Here is a 19,544-nt window from a genome sequence, read left to right as displayed (position 1 = left end):
CATTCAAGAGGTAGTTTTATTTTTTTCTTTTTCATGGAAATTTGAGTCAACAACATTCTTACCTATCATAAGACATTTCAGAGAAAGAAAAAAAAAAAAGGTCACCAAAGGGCAAAAATGATCCTTTGGCTGGCAGGGCTGGCTCCAGGATTTAGAAGACCAGCCTCCACCAGTAACACAACTTTCTTCTTGGGCTTGGAGCAAACTCTGGCCTACCTCACAGCTTCCCTTTGAGCCTGCAATTGATTCTTGAGCCTGCAATTGATTCTTGAGCAGGCTGTGCTTCATTTAGGGCTGCAGGCCCAGAGGAGGGAGGCCAGACGGGAGCTGGATTGGGCAGAGGGACCAGGCATTTTTATGAGCTGGTATACCGAGGCAGAGCTACCGTGGCTCATGTTGCAGGACAGCCAGAAGTCTTCAAGTTTCAAGGTAGCCCAGGTCTAGCTGAGAAGGAAGCCCCAGCTTGCTCCCAGACTCCACATGTTCTCTAGGGCTCCTGCTTCTGAGGAAACAGTCCAGGCCTAGCTCTCAAGCCCAAAAAAAGAAGCTGCTGCTTGTGGCAGCCAAGAGAGGGGTTTCTGGGGACCCTGTAATTAAATACACATCCCTGAGCTGTGGCCCTAGAAACCCTTGCCTCGAGGCTAATCAGTTTCCAGCACCTGGTGGAATGATTGCCGTTTCTCATCCTGAGACACAGATAAAACATCATTTCACAGACACTGGACATAGATGCTTCAAGCTGAGGAAAAAGGGAGGAATGATTAACTGCAAAGGCAGAGGGGAGTGTAGGGGATTCTCATGGATCAAGTTGGGGAAAGTAAGAATAGTGTGGGTGTTTTTTTTTGTTTTTTTTTTTGTTTTTTGTTTTAGTTTTGTTTTTTGTTTTAAAAAAGCAATAAAGAAAAGTTTAATAAAAGAGCTGGTCTGAAAGCCTGGATTTCTTAAAATAATTGCAAAATTTTAAAAAGCAACAAGGAAAAAGGCATATAAACCAGGGGCCCAGAGCTCAAGACTTGGAACAACTGCTCAACTTCCTGCCCTACTGAGAGGCCAGGGTCCCCTTACTTCGGCCAACCTTGGACATGGCTTAGGTGCTGCCCAGTGTGTTTGTTCATCTGTCTCCATCTGTCCCATTCCTCAGGAAATCAAGAACAAACAAAGTTAGGAAATGGGGAGCAGAACAAGGTAGCTAACTCAGAGAGCCCAGGGTTTTAAGGACCTGGTAACGTATTGGCCATGGCAGGTACTCACATCCCTGAAATGGGGTGGCAAGTGAGAAGCAAGTCGGTGTGGGGTGGGTGACTGTCAGCAATGCCTTAGAGACCCTGAGATTCCCTTGATGCATCCTCTGGTTCTGGAGAACAGGACAGGGAGGTTCCTGCGTGCTGCCTTCTATCCCTGGAGGCTCGCTCACCTCACTTACGGGGCAGACATGGGGCCGGGTGTCCTCTGAGCCAGGTGGAGTGCTTAGAGACAGGTTCTGGGGAGTTTCTCCAGACTAAGGGCGAGACCACTGAACCTCGTGAAAAATTCCAAAATTCTACAAAGGAGCCAGAGAGCATGAGTTGTAGGTGAAGTTCCAAGATTCCAAACTTTTATCTTGGGTCGAGAAAACACTTAATGGGAAAGGAAAGGAAAAGCCTGTGTGTTTCAATGCAGTGCACACAGCTTCACCACAGCTTTCAGGGTTATAATTTTATGGTGGAAAAACTCTCACTCAAAGTGAGCGCTGTTGGTAGCAGGGGATCAGAGAGAGGACAGAAGAGAAGGGAATTAGAGACAACATGCACAACTTTTTTCTTCTTCCACTAGCAAAAAGGCTACCTTGTTAACCAAACATTATGGGAAGAAAGGCAAAAAAACAAACACACCAAACCTCCCCCTCCAACCTTTCTCTGTGTCCTTCAAACCAAATTCACAAACACATCTAGTGGCTGACCTAATGTCTCCACGCTGCTAGCTACACTCCTACCTTCTCCGCCTAATACCTGAGTTTGCAATGCAACACATTCACTTTACCCTGTTTAAAAAAAGCCCACGTCATAAAAGGACTGGGTGCAGAAGACATTAAAGGCTGTCCACAGGTCAGGCTCCGGCTTGGAACACACGGCCACTTGGCTCAGAAATTCTGCAGGGCTCTTGGCAATGAATGGGCTCTTTGTTCTGTGGAATCTGCTGCAAACATTTGTAAAAATGGATTTGTACAATGGCAACTTGCAGAACCTTTTCCCCACTCCACAAATTAACAACTTGCTCTGTTTAATGCTGCGTTATTGGAGAGACATGCTCTTGCCTTGTCAGAGAGCAATTTCCTTTGATATCCAACACAACCGGTAAAATGCTTAATTTAAGAGAAAAGCAATTTCAAAAAATAGTTTGACACATGGAGGTCTAGAGCAAAGAAAGATACTGCACACAGGAGCAGTCTTGGAGAAGGGGACTCTGATATATGTCTCCTCCCCTACCTTGAGGAAAGCAGCTTGGAGTCTGACCTGTAGCCAAAGAATGTGATCTAGTTGGTTAAATAAAAAAATTCAGGGGAACAAAAATATTGTGAACTTAGAAATAAACAGATACACACACAAAACACTTCCCATCAACTAGTGAAAACATTCTGGTTGGAGCTTTTCCTGAGGAACATGTCTCTTTTCTTTTTCAGAGCAGCTGGAGAAATGGCATTAAGGAATAATGAATGCTCTGAGTTTTAGATCCATCAAGGGACAAAGTCATCATTCTGCCGGTACCCGTAACATTTCACTGGGAAGAAAAGATTACAATCTGACACGGACTACCTGGTATGCACATGATGTGGTGGCTGACTGGGTAATTTTGCAAGGCCGGGTTGGGAAGAGAGCAAAAGACCTTTGACTAAACAGGAAAAACAAAATGCTGTGGGCCCCTCAAGCCCACCCAGGGAGGCACCCAGTTAAGTGGTCTGTCTGCTGCACTGGCTGTGGGAGGCACCTGGGTATAGGCAGAGACAACTGCTCTAGTAAGGCAAAGAAAGGAAAAGCACCTGAAAGAACTCTAAGACAGACATGGTATGGCCGCTGGCCAAAGCCAAGAGGGTAAGGAACATTTCCCAGGACTAGGTAGGGCAGGTAGTGAAAGACTAAGAGGTCCAGGCCATATCTGCAGAGGGGGTAGCCGGACCCTGAGGAACATGAGGTAGTTTCAAGCCTCACCCCACCCCCTGCCACTTCCCTTCCAGGTGCTTTGGACTCCAGCCCTCTAGGCCTTGGTCAGCCAGGCCACTGATAGTCTAACAGGCAGCTGGGCCACTCTGATCCTTGGGCTTTCTAAGGAAACCTGGTCTCACTTTGGAGAGATTAGGAGAACTTGGGAGTAGAATGAAGAGGCAAAAATTCTGTTCAGCAGATGGGGGGATGGTCCTTCCCACCGTATGAAAGACTGCAGGTTTGGGATTCAGTCCTGAGGGTGGGACGAGATGGGATGAAGGGAGGGACAGGGAAAGGAAGATTATTCTTCTGGCAGTCTGGCCTTTGTCCCACTACCCTTTGAAGAAAGCAAGGTGAAAGGAGAATAAATTAGCAGTGGGCACCAGGATTCAGAGCATGACATTTTGTTCAGTTTTTTTTCAAAGGGCCAATAGGAAGCCAAATTTATAAGAGACAGACAGGAGTCTGAGGAAAGTGGACCTTGGTAGATCCAGGTAAAGAAACTAAGTAGCTGTGACCCCTAGGGAGCTGGTAGACAAGTCCCAAGAATTAACTTACTGCCAGGGACTTGTGGGGATGAAAAGTTGACAGTGGCAGAAACTGACAGTGGCGGTTCAGACGGTGGGGGCGGGGGGAGCCCACAGCATGGTGTGAGAACAGAAACCCTTCTCCCTGAGGACTTGTATGGAGGGAGGACACCTAACTTAGATTTGGTCACTGTGCCCTTCCCCCTCAACTGTCATGCTTTCCAAAGAAAAGAGATGGCTAAATCCTTATCTCCTGTCCTGTTCCCAACGTCTTCCCCACTTTGCTTGGTAAACCTCCCAACACCACTTTGCCCCTTTATGATGTGCTCTTTTACTTTTACCTGGCAATTCGGTAGCTAGAAAAAGGCAGTTCGCTCTCTGACAGACTAATGTAGGAGTCTGCTGAGAACATGTGGAAAAAGTAGGGATGGTCACATCCCTCCCTTCCCACTGAGGTAGTCGTCTTTGTCAACATTATGGAAATATTCATCTCAGCCCCATCCCACCCTCTCCCTCAAAATACAAAAGAACTATCTCTAAACAATGACAACACTATAACATTAAACATCTTCACATTCTGTAAACTGCAAGGAAATGCATCGGCTGCATTTACACAAAAGCATGTGCATCATGTTGAAGGCCATACATTCAACTCTGTCGTGAAATAAATATATAGAAAAATGAGGTTAAAAAAACAGACAAACAAACAAAAACTCTTCTTGCTATGGAGGCGACTGGAAACACTGCTCCACAGCCTCCACCTTGGTCTCTCTGGCTCTTTCTTCTGGAGCCTGTCCTGCCCACCCAAGGCGTTGCAGTTGGCCTGAGGTGGGGCGCTGGGAACAGGTCATTCCTTGCCCACACTTGTCTTGCAGGAATGCAGTACCACCTTAAAGAGGAGAGGCAGCTGCTCCAGGGGTACATTCACCATCTTTCCTGGTAACAAGGTGGGAAAAGAAGAGTTAGCAAGTGGCTGCAGTGGGAAAGTGTAGCTGCCTCCTTCCTCTCAGGCTGGTAAAGGGAGAATGTTGCCTTTTTTTTTTTTTTTTTAAAGTTTATTTATTTTGAGACAGAGAGAGAGAGAGAGAGAGAGCAAGCAGGGGAGGGGCAGAGAGGGAGGGAGAGAGAATCCCAAGCAGGCTCCTTGCCGTCAGCACAGGGCCTGATGCGGGGCTCAAACTCACAAACTGTGAGATCATGACCTGAGCCAAAACCAAGAGTCAGATGCTTAACTGACTGAACTACCCAGGCACCCTGAGAGAATGTTTATTGCCCTTTTGAGTGATTGGAGCAAGAAAAGTGCCAGGAGTATCAGACAAACTGTGTTAACATCCTGATACCCAGACCCATTCTGGTGCCCTAGAGAGTCTAGTAATGGTGCAAGCTATAATCATTGCTACCATTTACTTGCTCTGCACTAGGTGTTTAAATGCCTTATCTAATGCTCACAATATTTCCATGTGACAGCTGGAACTTTTTATCCCTATTCTATAGATGAAGAATCTGAAACTGAAAGGTATTCCTAGATGTTCTCTTAGAGCTAAAATACCATGAGAAACATATTCTGGTTTTTTTTTTTTTTTTTCCTGTTAGATTCTCTAACTAGCATTCCAAAAAGCACTGTTCTTTCGAATAGTATAATGGGTGAGTAAAAGTACTGGAAAGAAAAGGAGGGGGGTAATCACAGGGGCAAGTAAATTTGAGAAATTCAGGGTTCATAAAGGTATACAGGTTTCTTTATTGGAGGACTTCACAGAGCATTCAGTGTGCTAACATACTTTGTAGATATCTGAGGCCGTCGTTCTTCTCCCTGACCGTATCTTAGAGTCATGCCCAGGTCCCATGCCATATCAATTAAATCAGGATTTCTGGGGTACAATCCAAGCACAGATATTTTTTAAAAGCTTCGCAGGTGATTCAAAATGCTGCCAGAGTTGAGAATCCAGCTCAGTATTAATTACTGCCCTCTCTTTATTTCAGAGAGCATCTGATTAATATCTTGTTCAGTAAGACAAAGATTTGGAAATGCTGAGATATAAACTACCAAAGCACCCCTAAAATTCCAAAATTTTAGGTCCATTTCAGATCTGCTAGACTATCTAGGTCCAAAAAGTAGAAACAAAAATTCCTTTATCAGATTGAAAAATTTTTCCTTCAAAATTGCACTGCTGAATCTGACAGGAACAATCTTAGTCTAGAGGTCACATTTCTGTGTTTTCCCTCAGTGTATACTGGCTACTCTACACAAGAATCTTTACCAAATGAAGTAAGGCAACAATAACAACAAGAATTCCTTTGCAAAGGTATAATTTTTGAGAATTATTTTAAAGGTATCACTTTAAATGAATGATCCCAGAAAATCTGTAAGAAATTTTCCAAAATGAAGTTAATTAAAAAATTGAGATATAATTAATTCAAATACCATAAAATCCACCCTTTTAAAGTATATAACTCAGGAATTGAAGTTAATTTGGGAAACCCTGAACCTGTTTCGCCATCCACTGAATGACCATAATATCACCAATCACTAGCCTTGCAGTTTGTTCTGAGATTAAGTAACAAAAGGCCACAAAGCACCCTGCACATCATAGGCACAAAGGAAATGTCAGACTCTCTTTCCCTACAAAGAAAACACAAAATTCTCATTATAATGTAACTTTTCTGAGGGCAATGGTAGAAGCTCTTTTATGCAGTTGGTGATGGGCCTGGAATAAGCATTTTGAAAACACTGCCTGTCTCATTCCCTTCACAAGCCAAGGAAGGTTTGGAAGCCCAGCACTAAGAATGTTACCTGCAATATAGCGAATCTCAGGTAAGCACATCATGAGGTCAGGAAAGCGGTTCGGCTGATGTGTGTATTTATATTCAGTGAAATCCTGGCAAATGTACCAATATCGCTTGTTCAGTTGTTCCAGCTGTGAGGCACTGGTCAGACCCCTGATATCTGTTAAAAAAAAAAACACACACACACACACACACACAGGAAATGGAGGGGTTTTCTATTGGGGAAAGAACACCAGCTCCTTCAATATGTGCATCTTTCAATTAAAAGTTATTAAACATTGTCACAACAGGAGACCTTTTCTCTTTCTGACATGGAGGAACAAAACTCTGGACAAGGGAAGAGAAATCAGATAAAGGCAAAAAATTATAAAGGACAATCACTAGACTGAAACACTTGAGTGCTAGGCTCTATCTTCCTCAACTCCTACATAGCTCCCAGCACAGTGCTTGACACAAAACAGGCACCAGTGGATGTTCAACAACTGGCTGAATAATCTACCTTTCACAATGTATCTTTCAGAGTATCTTTAAACTGGCCCTTTGCTGGAGGCCGATCAGAAAGCTTGCGGAGCCTACACGTTTATGCTAGGCATATACTCACACATGGTCTCCTATGTGCTTCTGCTCACACTATTCTACCTGGGCTGTCACTCCAGCTTTTTCTATATAGATTTCTCTCTTTATATAAAAATGTATATGTGTATATATAATATATATGGACATGTATGTATGTACACACACACACACATACACACAATCCCTTTTATCTATAGAATATATAGTTTACACACACACACACACACACACATTTATATATACATAAATAAGAGAACATAAATATTCTCTCTCTATATATCTTACCCAGCCTTTGAGGCCCTACTCAGATTTCTCCTCCAAGAAGTTGCTGCTGATCTCCCTCCCATCTGAGGCTCAAGTAATGTGTCAAGTGCCATTTTAAAGTGTGTATTTCTTGAGGCCAGAGACCTGGGGTCTATTTTTATTTAATGTCTTTAATGCTCAACACAGTGCCTGGTCTAGGGAAGGCACACAGAACAGCAGATAAATGAGTGGAGAAGACAAATGAATGAATAGTGGAGAAGCAGCAGGAGGAGTAGGCAAAGAGGAGGGTATTGGAAGTCTCGACTAGGAAACTGAACACAGGAAGAGAGCACTTTCAATGTTACAAGGCAGCAAAAGCGCCCCGTTGCACTGTGAGAGTACAGCACTCATACACTACTTTGGAAAAAAGGGAATACAAATTCTCCTCTACACTCCGGTCACTAGCAGCTACCAAGCACCACTTTGCAGGTAACCCCCCACATAAACCACATTCGGCCCTCCTCTAAACAAAAGCCATGCTTGATACGCATTGTGTGAGTTCTTGTGCACCACCATTCTGCCCTGAAGGGGCCGTCAGAAGCACTGCCAGACTGTCACAGAGGTCTTATCTCCAATAGTTTCATCAGTCACCCTGCTCTTCTTCAGTTGCTGGTAAACTTGGTACAAATTTTAAATGACGCATGTACTGTCCTTGGTGTCTGTGTTTAAATGCATTAAAACTGACTAAACAAAGCGAATCCTTTTCCTTCCTCTATGAGTTATAGAGACTGTGGCATTTAGGTTTGAAGAAAAAATCCAAAGCATGCTCTGCACTATAGAGGGGCAGGATGAGGGGAGCGCAGGCCTTTATCTAAGATTGGTACCCACATGGTGTGGCAGATTCTGTGCGACAGTCCTGAGGGTAAAGGGGTGGGAGGTGGTGTGTGAAACGAGGGCAAATGCTCTCTGGCCAACAACAACAACAAAGTCCCCTTTCCTCATCCCCAGCTACTTACCTTGATTTAAGAAGTTAATTGCTTTCATGCAAGCGTACTCTTCATTGCTGACCTTTAGCTGATGGAACTTGTGATATAGGTAGATGAGCCTCTCGATCACCTCCATCCCTTCATCACTAAATCTGGGAAACAGACAGTGGAGGTCAAGGAAGGGAAGCCAGAGGTCTCCTATAGCTCCTTAGGGAATCCAGGATTGAAAAGAGCCCGAACTTGGGGGAAATGGAATCCAGAACCATTTGTGAAGGACAGGTAGCTCCATGGTTTGTCTAGCAGCCAAGAGAGCTCATATAAGCTGAGGTTCCCAAGGTCAGGTGGGGTCAATCAAATCTAAGTTCAAATCCAGCTCCAACATATAAAAGCTATAAGACTTTGGGAAAATCATTTGACCCCTCTAACCTTTGAGGTCCTCTTCTGTAAAATAGTAACACTTGTCTGCTTAGGGTAACAAGGGCCAAAGGCAGTCTGTGAAACGTAAATGTGGAGAAATATGACATTATTAAGGTACTACTATTGTTGAAATGCAGCCTGCAGTGTCAATGGCAGCTGCCATGGTGACTCTATGTGAGCTTCTGCCACGATGAAGAAAAAGCTGACGGTTATATTTTTTAGGTTCACTGTTTCTAGCAGGGCTGAGGTTACACACAGTGAAAAAAAATGTTTGGCATCCCTGACTTCAGCTAGGGAGGGACAGAAACATTAACTGAGCCTCCATGTCATACGAGTCTCTGTGCTGGGCACTTTAAAAAAAAATACATTTATTTATTTTTGAGAGAGAGCATGTGAGTGGGGGAGGGGCAGAGAGAGGGGGAGACAGAGGATCTGAAGCAGGCTCTGTGCTGACAGCAGAGAGCCTGATGCGAGGCTCAAACCCACAAACCGAAGTTGGACGCTCAACCATCTGAGCCACCCAGGTGTCCCTGTGCTGGGCACTTTATGTGTACTTTCTCATTTAATCTTCTTAGCCCTATGGGCTAGGTGAGACTATCATTACCACTGTACGGACGAGAAACTGAAGTTCAAAGAATGGAGGAGACTGGTCCACAAGCATACAGTTGGTGGCAGAGCTAGAACCTGGAACCTGGGCTAACTTCCCAAGGCCTTGGTTTTTCCAACATCTACATAGCAGGTAAGACTCAATGCGGACCATGATCCTTTCTTTGGATCAGGAGAAAGCTCCTTGGGGGAAGACCAAGTTTTAGAAAAAGGAAGCCAAGGTTAGAGGACTAATCCTCTGGGTCTTAGTGGGGAATACCTCATACCAGAGGTGGGGACACCACCAAACCAAGAAGGCAAAAAGGCTTAATGGGGAAGCAAGTGTTTATAAAAGCTGGGGTCGGGGTCACGCTCAGCCTCTGCCCTTCCAGGAGTGGACTAAGGAGAGTTCCAGACAGGCCTTAGATGCAGCTCAGTCATGGAGAGAAGATGCTCAGCCCTGGGACTGCTCCCTGGTGGCATGTTCAGATCTGAGTACTGCAGTCCTATGCCAGGCAAGAAGGCGCTGTCTGCCCCCCTCAACACCTGGGGATGTACTACTGCTGTCTGGGCTCTACTACATTCTGCGTTGACTCTGAAGGCCTTGCAAGGACTTGGCCTCCTGGGCAAGCAGCACATTTTTTCTTCCCTGGGGAAAGCCTGGCCCTGGTTGGAGCCAGAGGCATCTGCCCTTCTCAAGCACCAGGGGGAGCTACAGCAGCAGCTACCTGCAATCTAGAGCCCTGGCCCTTTTGCCTCAAAGTCTGGCTCCCCCTTAGTCTGAGCTGGGGTTTTGTTTCTTCCATCAGCTGATCTCAACAATGACGGCTGACTCCATTTCTCTCTGTGCCTGGCCCAACAGTTTTTATAACTTTATTAATACTTTCCCAAACTGGCTGATAGACAAATTTATACTGAACAGCTCCTATACTAACCTTATCTACCATTCTACCCTTTGTTGAGCATTTGCTACTTGCCAGGTACTTTGTTAAATATTCGACACACATTATTTCATTGGATACTCCCAATAAATCCACCAAATTGGTATTATAATTCTCTGTTCACATGTGAAAACAAAGCTCAGAGAGGTTATTTACTGTGCCCCTAGTGCATTCTTATATTTTACCCCCCTGACAACCATGAGATATCACCTCCACGTTAGGGATAAGGAAGCAAAAGAAGAGCATCTTGCCTTCCACAAAAGTTACATGGTAGATAAGTGGTGGTGGGTGGGGCCAAAGTTTAAACCTAAATTTTCTGATTCCAAGCCTGTTGCTTTCTCAGCACTCCATTGTCCACTCCCTGACTGTCAGGTTCCCACAGCAACTCAGCCCAGGGCTCAACTCAGCTACGTGCGGGGTATGCTGCAGTGCCTCGATGCTGCTGAGACATGCAGGAGGCAGTGGGCCTGAGAGTGAAGATCACATCACTGCCTCATCACAGTACTCTGCTGGCTACTTCTGTTCTTGAGAGGAAAAAGGTCTTTCCTGCAAATTCCCTCTAGGATCTGCCTGGAGGGGTGGTGTGGGGATGAAAAGCAGTAGGTCAAAAAGGAGGACACAAGCAGAGCGGCAATGCCAGCATCTATCTGTGGCGCGGAGCAGTGTAGCAAACAAAGATAATGTTCTCTCCCTTAATCAGCAACCGCTTGCCCCAAGTGCTCCCTCTGGCACTGCAGAACCTGCAGGTGTGTGGTTATCAGCCAGACCCCCAGCCTGCGGTGGTGAACTTACTGCAAGGGATACAAAGGAGCTCCCAAGTGCCTGGCATGAGCACATGTCCCAAATCTGCCCGTTCTACTGGGGACAGCACATACTCTCTTTTCCAAATTTCCTAGGACAGGCAACTATCATGGACCCCTGACAGTGGTGGGGGGCTGGCAGCCAGCCCAGTAGCCCCCACTCAGTCTCCACAGCCTGACTGCAAAGCTTTCCTCCACACCCCGCATCCCACCCCTTGATAAACAAATTGTTCTCTGTTCCATGGGCCTGCTTTCTCCTCCAGCCGTGCCTCCTCCACATCTGCCCACTCCACAGTTCTAACGCCCCTGTATTCCCTGTCTGCACATTATCAGCATTTAAAGCCAGAAAGTTGGACAAACACACCCATTCTTCTTCGAGGTTCCCATTACATAGGCATGCTAGGACAAAGAAAACATTCCTGCCAGGATCCCCCAAACCACTGGACCATTCAGTCAGCAATTGAAACTGACACTATGTAAGTTATGTCCCATTAAGGGGGCTGAGAGGCCTAGTTGTCTCCTTTTCATTCAGCTAAATGCACCTAACCCCCAGGAGCAGTCATCAGCCACAACCTTAGAGGAACTGCCATCTCAGCACCCACATAAACACTCCACGATGGGAGTAAGACTCTAACTCCAGGACACATTCCAGAAAGCCGAAGTTTTGAGAAGGCTAAATAATTCAGCAGAGGGAAACGGTAAGGATTCTGGGCTTTGGAGCACAACAGATCTAGGTGGTGATGTCTACTTCATCTCTTCCTAGGTTTGTAGCTTTGAGTTTTCACCTCTCTGACCCTCATGCTCCTCCTCTGTGGAACAAGGATAATATTAGTGCAGTTGCTTCGGGTGGTGGTGAGGACTAAACAAATAATGTTTGTATAGCACTTAAGATGGAATTTGGCACAATAAACGGTCTATAATTGTTAACTATTATCATTATTAATGGCATCATCATCATTGCTCCTGTTGTAACAGCAAAATGATTGTGTTTCTTGAACCTTACAGCTAGGATCTGAGCAGGGAAGCTGGGAGGCAACTTTTCACAGATCTGGCAGAAATGGAGCTAGTGCTTGTGAGATAGAATTGCCCATTAAAGCCCATCTAGTGCAAGGCATCTTCTCTTGAGAGTGAAGGAGTCTTGATTAGGGCCAGGAGCAGTCACTGGCTGGTGCTACAATCTGCTTTAAATCAAATTCACCCAGCTCACTGTCTGATAACAGCCTGATTAAGGAAAATGGGTACCATAAATTTGATTCAATATTTGAGAAGAGAAAAGGAGGTGGTCATGTATCATCGGGGAAAAGCCCTTTCATGACAGCAGGAACTTACTTGCACTTAAGAGTTGTGAAAAAGTAAAGGCATTTTGGGGGAGTAGGAGTAATGCAGGAGCAGGCAAGGTAGAAAAGAGCTATGGCCAATTACAGACTCCACACCCTGGGTTTCCAGCAGAGGAAGGAATGCTTTACACTGATGTACCTGATTCCAGGCTTTTTCACACTTCCTTTTCCTCTGACCTCCAGGGCAGTTCCCCATGCATCTCAGGCTCAACAGACTCCAGATCAAACTCTGAGTGGCTCATCTCTTAGCCTGTTCTTCTCAGGCTCCATTATCTTGGCTAAGAGAATTGGCACTCACCTGCCTGGTAGCACCCCCACCCAACTTTCCACTCACTGAAGTCCCACTGACTTTACCTCCTTGTTATCTCTTAATTTTGTGCTGCCCTCCCTATTCCCATAGTCACTGCTGCCTTGTCCAGGCCTTGTTTTCTTTTACCTGGATTATGGAACAACCTCCTACACAGACACCACCCTCTAGCTTTGTCCATGCCAATCAATCCTGACTTTAGAGCCTCAGGGATCTTTCTAAAATGCTAACTGCCCATGTAATTACTCCACTTAAAAACATCCTAGGACTTAACAGTAGTTACATAATATAATCCACATTCTTTAGATTGGCATTTGAATACCTTCATGATCTGCCTTTTTATACCTTTTTCTCCACTCATTTCTCCCCTCATTTCTGTCTCTCAGATACATTCTCTCTATACAATCCACAGGATTGCTTTCGATTCTGTACACAAACCAACTATCCGAGATCTCTAACTTCTAGGACTCTGTTTTATCTCCTGCCTTCCTCCTGTTCTCTATAATCTACATATAAAAACCCACTTCAAGATGCAACTCAAATGTCTTATCCTCTGGCAAGCACTACCTGATTATCCAAGTAGAGGTACTTACTTCCTAGTCCCTCATATGTCCCTCAATCTCTACCAGTATCCCCCTGGATTATAGACTGTTATCTGTTTCTATTTGTCTCCCAATCTCCTAAATCACGGGGCTCTCACCTGAGTCAGAAACCGTGTCTGCATCATCTACGATCCCAACACCGCTCCCCTGACATGCATGACAGGGTCCTAGTACATGGAATCAGAACTAACTTGTTGAAATTTAACTCCTATTTTTCCATGGAAGGATTCCATATGCTTTTAACATGGAGTAGTAAGTCCTGACAACAAATCTATTTCTTATCCTTAGAATCCACTAGAGAGCTCAGCACCAATACATCATCTAGAATTAGCACTGTTCAACAGAACTTTCTGAGATGATGGTGATGTTCTGTATCTGCACTGTCCAATACACGATCCACTAATCACATGTGGCTAGTGAGCACGTGGAAATGTGGCTAGTGCTAATGAGGACTGAATTTTGCATTTTATTAAATTTTAATTAAATTAAATTTAAAAAGTCACCCGAGGCTAGCAGTTACTATATTGGACAGTGCAACTCTACATTCTCCTTGGTAAGGAGGCTTCCTAGGAAATAAACATTCCCTCACTAATTTAGCAGTTACTGGCCCCTGCCTTGCTCTTAGGGCCCAAGGGACTGGATACAGTGGGATGGGGTGCCTTATAAAGCTCAAAGCCACAGAGGGATCTGCATGGCCAATGATCCTTGCCTACCTGCAGAAGACCTGGGAAAACCCATCATTCTATAGAGACTGGAGCCCATAGGCTGACTTTGTAGACAGCCCCAGGCTGCACTGGTGGATTCGAAGCAAATAAGGAGGCCAGGCTCATTGGGCCAGCTCTACAAACCCTGACAGTATTAGCATTGCTAACCGCAATTCAAACACTTAGTTGGCCCAGAGTTAAGGAGGAGATAGGAATTTGATAGAAACAATGAATTAGAGGCTCAAGACAAGGGGTTAGGTCATGAGCAAAATCAGATAGCTCTGTTTACAGGTCAAAGTGTCAGCTGGGTTCAAAGCTCTGTCATTTACAGATTACCCTGAAACCAGTAAGCATCACTGAAAAGGAAATATTAGAAAATCAGAGGAGGGTACTGGCACCCTGATTCCTCCCTCCCTCAGCTGTGCAAAGAGCCCTTGAGAGTCTTGGAGCTTTACTCTCAGCCCAACACTCCCCCTGTCTTTATGCCATGGTAACTGGATGGCAGGGGAAGATGTACTTTGGTCCTGTGTAGAGAAGTGTGGGGGCTAGCACCCCATCTCCTTCAGCTTTCATTGATGGGGGTACCTTTTCTCCTCTCTTTCTTGGTGCTCTGGAATCCCATGACTTCGTTTTTTTAAACTGTTCAATAACGGTGAATTAATGCAATGTCTATTGCAATGTGATTTAAGCTTTATTTTTCACATGGATAAATTAATAAGCCAGAAAAGCTGTATCAACTGATCATTTGTTCTGATTTTGGGTTGTCACCATGTGCTGTAGGTCTTCAAAGTGAGTAAAAGATTTGTGCTAGACAGGGAGATTAGGATCCTGGTCAGCTGGGATGAGACATTATGCCAGAAAACATTGAAAAGAATGGCTCAGTCTCTTAGTCCCATGCTGTTACCATCTCACTGCATCTCAGATACAGTAACAGAGCCTAAGCTTTGACACCAGGTAGGCATAGGTTCAAATCCAGGCTCTGGAGTGTTGGTCCCAACACTCAAGGGCAGGTCTCTTTGAACTTCAGTTTTCTTATCTATAAAATGGGCATAACCACACCTATAATGCTGGAGGCTGTGAGAAAGAAAGAAGACAATCATATAAAATACCAAGCCCAGGGGCAGCTGGGTGACTCAGATGGGTTAAGCAACTAACTCTTGGTATCGGCTCAGGTCATGATCTCAGAGTTTGTGAGACTGAGCCCCACACTGAGCTCTGCACTGGCAGTGTGGAGCCTGCTTGGGATTCTCTTTCTCCCTCTCTCTTCACCCGTCCCCTGCTCACATTCTCTTTCTCTCTCTCAAGATAAATAGATAAACTTAAGGAAAAAAAAAAAAAAAAGCCAAGCCCGGTGCCTGGCACACAGTAGATACTGCAGTGACTTCTAGGTCTTATTCTTGAATTGTAAACTATAGCTCAGAGCCCCCTCACCTTACAGATAAAGTTTAGAGTTTAGATTTTTTTTGTTTTTCCCAGATATATTCTCTTACCTCAATGATCCAGATGTGATTAAAATAATAATAATAATAATAATAATAATAATAATAATAATAGCTTAGAACTCTGTTAAGGCATGCTGCACAATATTATTTATTTTTCACAACTACCTTGTTGGGGGAAGTACTGGTATTATCCCATTTTAGAAATTCAGAACCTGGGGATCAGAGACTTGACCATGGTCACAAAGGTAGTCAGTGGTAGAGTGAGGATTCAAATCCAGCCTTGTGTGTGGCTTTAATTCCTATCCTTTGGAGTGTCAGTGGGGAGCACTCCATCCCCACCTTGCAGGAATGACAATGGTTTGGTTGCTTGGGACTTCCTCCCCAGCCAACAGCCCTTACCTGTGTAGTTCCTCATCAGAGGGTGAATACTTGGCAGTGACATCAGCCAGCTCCCCAAAGATCTGTTTGCTATAAACAGTGAGGGAAGACAGCAGGATTAATTCTTGCCATGTAGAGCTCAGGAGGCACGTGTAATCCTTGATTGAGAGCTCGCAGAAGAAAGGCAGTTTCTTGATCCAAGCAATCTGCCTAAAGAGCAGCTCATCAGCTAGGCGGCAAAGCAGGGCAAACAGCTCTGCCTGAGTCACAGCATACCTGGGGGTAGGGACAGTGGAAAATTACTTCCGGTGGCCAGAGAGGGAGGATAAGGGCACAGGTAGAGGCTACTCCTAAGAGTAGAAAGGGTCTCTGGCAGTGGGCTTCTTGCCCTTGATCATGGGTCTCCAACTTCATTCAACTGAGTCTAATGATAAAGCGGCAGGACTGGAGCCAGCAGCAAGCTCAGGGCTGGGAGGTGGGTTTGGTGAGAAAAGGTTGTAGAAAGGAAAGGAGGCTTGGAAATTTGTGCAATTATTAGGGAGTATGACTTTTAATGTTGGTGTCCACAAATGTTCCACATGTTGAGAGAAAATTCTGTGACCCTTGCACTAGTTTTGGCAATGAGAGCTCCATTAGGTCAGGTCTGGTACCCACCCAATACAGGGGCTGACAACAAAAATGAGCCTGAGGCCAGACGGCTGAAAGAGAGAACATGTTCAGAAGGTTTTCCTGCTCTCATTGCACCCCCTGGTGGTGAGTTCAGGAACTAAAGTTGCTTAGCCTTTGTGAGTTACTGCTGTATGGAAGGAGCAGGGCATTTCTCATCTCTGGGCTGGATGAGATAGGGTCCCAGTTTTCTTTCTCTCAAGGCCCCTGGGCATGACTCTTCCCCACACCCCCACACTCAGATTTATAAAGATTTTGTGTGTCCTTCTTATAAGAAAATCTTTGAATTTCCTCCTCTGATATTGGAGACTAGCTTGAAAGATCTCCAGATACATCCTAGGGATCTAAGCTTGATAGCAAACAGCCTGTGCCCCAGGCCAAAGGAATGGGTGCAGCAATTGGTGGGCCTGAAGGCTGAACTAGTATCTACTCAGGTAGAGGTGACAGAGGATTTAAAGAGTATTCCTTCCACCAACTCAGGTTTGTACACAGAGCACATGGCACCAGACTACCAATGGGTACGTTCGCTAGAGATGCAGATAGTCCACAACCAGTTAGTGCCTTGTTACGGAGCCTGAACTTAATGTATGATTATCCCCAGAAGTATATTTCATCTCTGACTCAGAGCCAGAGAAGCACTTCAGAGCCATCCCAGGGCCTGGCTTACCTAGCTAGGCCCAAGCAGAAACAAGTCTTTTAATCCCAAATTCCATAAGGATTGATAAAACAGTCCCAACTCTATGAAAAAAGATGCTCAAGAGAAAAACAAGGGACCACTGCCTTCAAAGATATATACAGATTTGTCCTCTGATGCTTCAGTCATTACTCATTATCCCCTGACTCATTCCAAAGCCTAGGGTATTAGTAGCCAGGGATGAAGGTGGGTGTGGGGTGGAGATCATTTTGAAGTTGCAAGGACTAAATGGGGCACTCACCCATCTTCAATCAACATGGGCGTGCCCAATGGCTCCAGGTCCTCCGCTGATACCAGCTGGTGAATCAGACTGTACGACTGAGGATCCAGGCTGCGAGCTTGTGGGGGCAGAAGTGGCGAGTGGGCAGAATAGCTAAAAAGGTGCGGTATGTATTGATAGTGTGGAGGCACAGACATCCCCATGTACTGCTCTCTGAATGCCATGAATCCATTTAGTTCCACAGACCTACTGGAAAGAAAAGTTTCATGTCAAGCAGAACCATGGCAGGTGTACTGCCTGCTCAAAGGAAGTGAGCCACAATGTGGCTAAGGTGTTCTTTGGCCATGCAGTGTGTCTTCATCAGGGACATAATTAACGGTTACATGCATGTCTCCCCTACCAGATAGGGACTCTGTACAGATGTGTGTATGTGTGACTTATCATTGGACACCCAGCACCTGGCAAAATAGGTACTGAATAAAGAGTGGTTGAATAAATTCTTTGTATAGGTGCCACATTGAAGAGATTTTAATGGATACTCACAGACTCTGGTCCACAAAGGTGTGGGGGTATGTATTTTTTTATTACTAGGAAAACTAACGCACAGCCAGCCTAAGGGCCTTGCCAGGCCACAAAACAAATCCAGCACCTAGCAAGGAACCTGACGTGTGGTAACAACTCCCCTAAACATTCAAAAGAAGGAACAAAAAAGGAACAACTGAAAGAACTGAAACCAAAAGGAACAAATGAATGAATAAAAGTTACAGTAAAATTCCAAGAAAAAGGCAGATAAAAATCTGCAGGCAGATTCTTGGTATTTTCCTGGAGAAATCTAATCACTGACCATTGGAAAAATCTAACCACTAACCACTGAAGAAATCTAACCACTCTGCTACCTAAAACAACAATCCTGTAGCTTTACCTAGATGCATTTCCTGTAACAGGGGCTAGTAAACTATAGGCTAATGGTACACAGCCACATTCATTCATTCACGTAGTGTCTGGTGGCTCTTGCACCATAATGGTAGAGTTGAGTAGCTGAGACCCAGACTGTATAGCCTACAAAGCCTAAATTATTTATTATCTGGCCTTAGAGAAAAAGTTTATCAATCCCTGTCCTATAAGAAAGATTTCTGCAAAAAGGAAATCTTCCCTGGTAGTTGATGGCTACATGTACACATAACAACTAACTTAACATTCTTGAACAAAGAGTCTCCAAATTGGTATTCCATGATAACAGCAAATTTAAATCACTAGCTTAAAATTTTTCAGTTTCTTAAAATTTATAAAGTGAAAATCTTCACTCTTGCTGAGGCAAAGAAATTAGAACTTAATTCAATATTGTCAATGTGGTTTGTTTTATTTCAGTGATAAAGTAAATGAGAGAAAAGAGCTACATTTAAAATGTTATTTTGTTAGGTGAAGAATGTATGGGCACAGACAGCAGCTATAGTACTTTATTAGTCTGCAAAGAGACTGCTGACATTTTCAAGGTCTTCAGCAAAAAGTAGGCTGTGAAATGCTGTTCTGTGTCATCCTGGTCCGTCCCTGCCCCAAAGACTGAGGGAACAAGAGCACAATGGCTGAGACAGCCCAGAGGTTCCGTGTGGGTCTGTGTACTCTCTGGGTGATCCCTAGATGATGCTGGGTTTGCCTTGAAGCTCACCTGGAGGACAGTGTGGAGCCCGGTGAGGGCTGGTTGCTCTCTGAGGCCCTGTTCCCAGGGGAACTGTGGTCGCTGTCACCATGGTTGCTCCAGTGATTGGCCTCTTCCTCAAATTCCTGCCCAGACATGATCCTTTCGATCTCCTCCTCTGATATCTTTGACAAGGAATTGACACATGTTAGACTGGGTGTCCAGGATAACCTCCGTTCCTTCTTTAGGACTGAGAATGTATTTAAAACTCACATTCCTAGAACTCTCTAGAGAGAAACCCAGATTCCCCCTCTTCTACCTCCATACCCCACAGTCTCTCACTAATCTTTTTTTTTTTTTTTTTTTTGTCTCTCACTAATCTTAGGACAGCTCGGTTGCTTGCTTCCTAGCACCACAGCTCACCATAATTTTCCTCTTGTCCATTTACCCTCCTCTCAAGCCACAAAGTGTCTATGTTCTTCATCATTCCTCTTTGTCTTTGAGTTTATTCTTCCCTACC

General features: G+C 44.7%; 1 protein-coding gene across 3 annotated transcripts in view; it reads right to left on the bottom strand.

Moving 5' to 3' along the window:
* Positions 1 to 255: 255 nt before the first annotated feature.
* The window catches only part of NR6A1 (nuclear receptor subfamily 6 group A member 1), a 227,333-nt gene continuing 208,044 nt past the window's right edge, over positions 256 to 19,544 (bottom strand). For 2 of the 3 annotated variants that reach the window (XM_027035090.2, XM_027035092.2), the window contains 6 exons: positions 19,055 to 19,209; positions 17,410 to 17,637; positions 15,830 to 16,084; positions 8,326 to 8,447; positions 6,498 to 6,650; positions 256 to 4,642 (listed from right to left, as the gene is read on the bottom strand). In XM_027035090.2, coding sequence (XP_026890891.1) covers positions 4,554 to 4,642; positions 6,498 to 6,650; positions 8,326 to 8,447; positions 15,830 to 16,084; positions 17,410 to 17,637; positions 19,055 to 19,209 — 1,002 coding nt within the window. In that variant the 3' untranslated portion in view covers positions 256 to 4,553. The remainder of the gene's footprint in view (positions 4,643 to 6,497; positions 6,651 to 8,325; positions 8,448 to 15,829; positions 16,085 to 17,409; positions 17,638 to 19,054; positions 19,210 to 19,544) is intronic. The other variant, XM_027035091.2, reaches the window with a different exon arrangement.

The sequence above is a fragment of the Acinonyx jubatus genome, chromosome D4, assembly GCF_027475565.1.
Source record: "Acinonyx jubatus isolate Ajub_Pintada_27869175 chromosome D4, VMU_Ajub_asm_v1.0, whole genome shotgun sequence".
NCBI lineage: Eukaryota > Metazoa > Chordata > Mammalia > Carnivora > Felidae > Acinonyx > Acinonyx jubatus.
The sequence above is the reverse complement of the archived record's forward strand: the minus strand, read 5'-3'. Positions and strand labels throughout refer to the sequence as shown.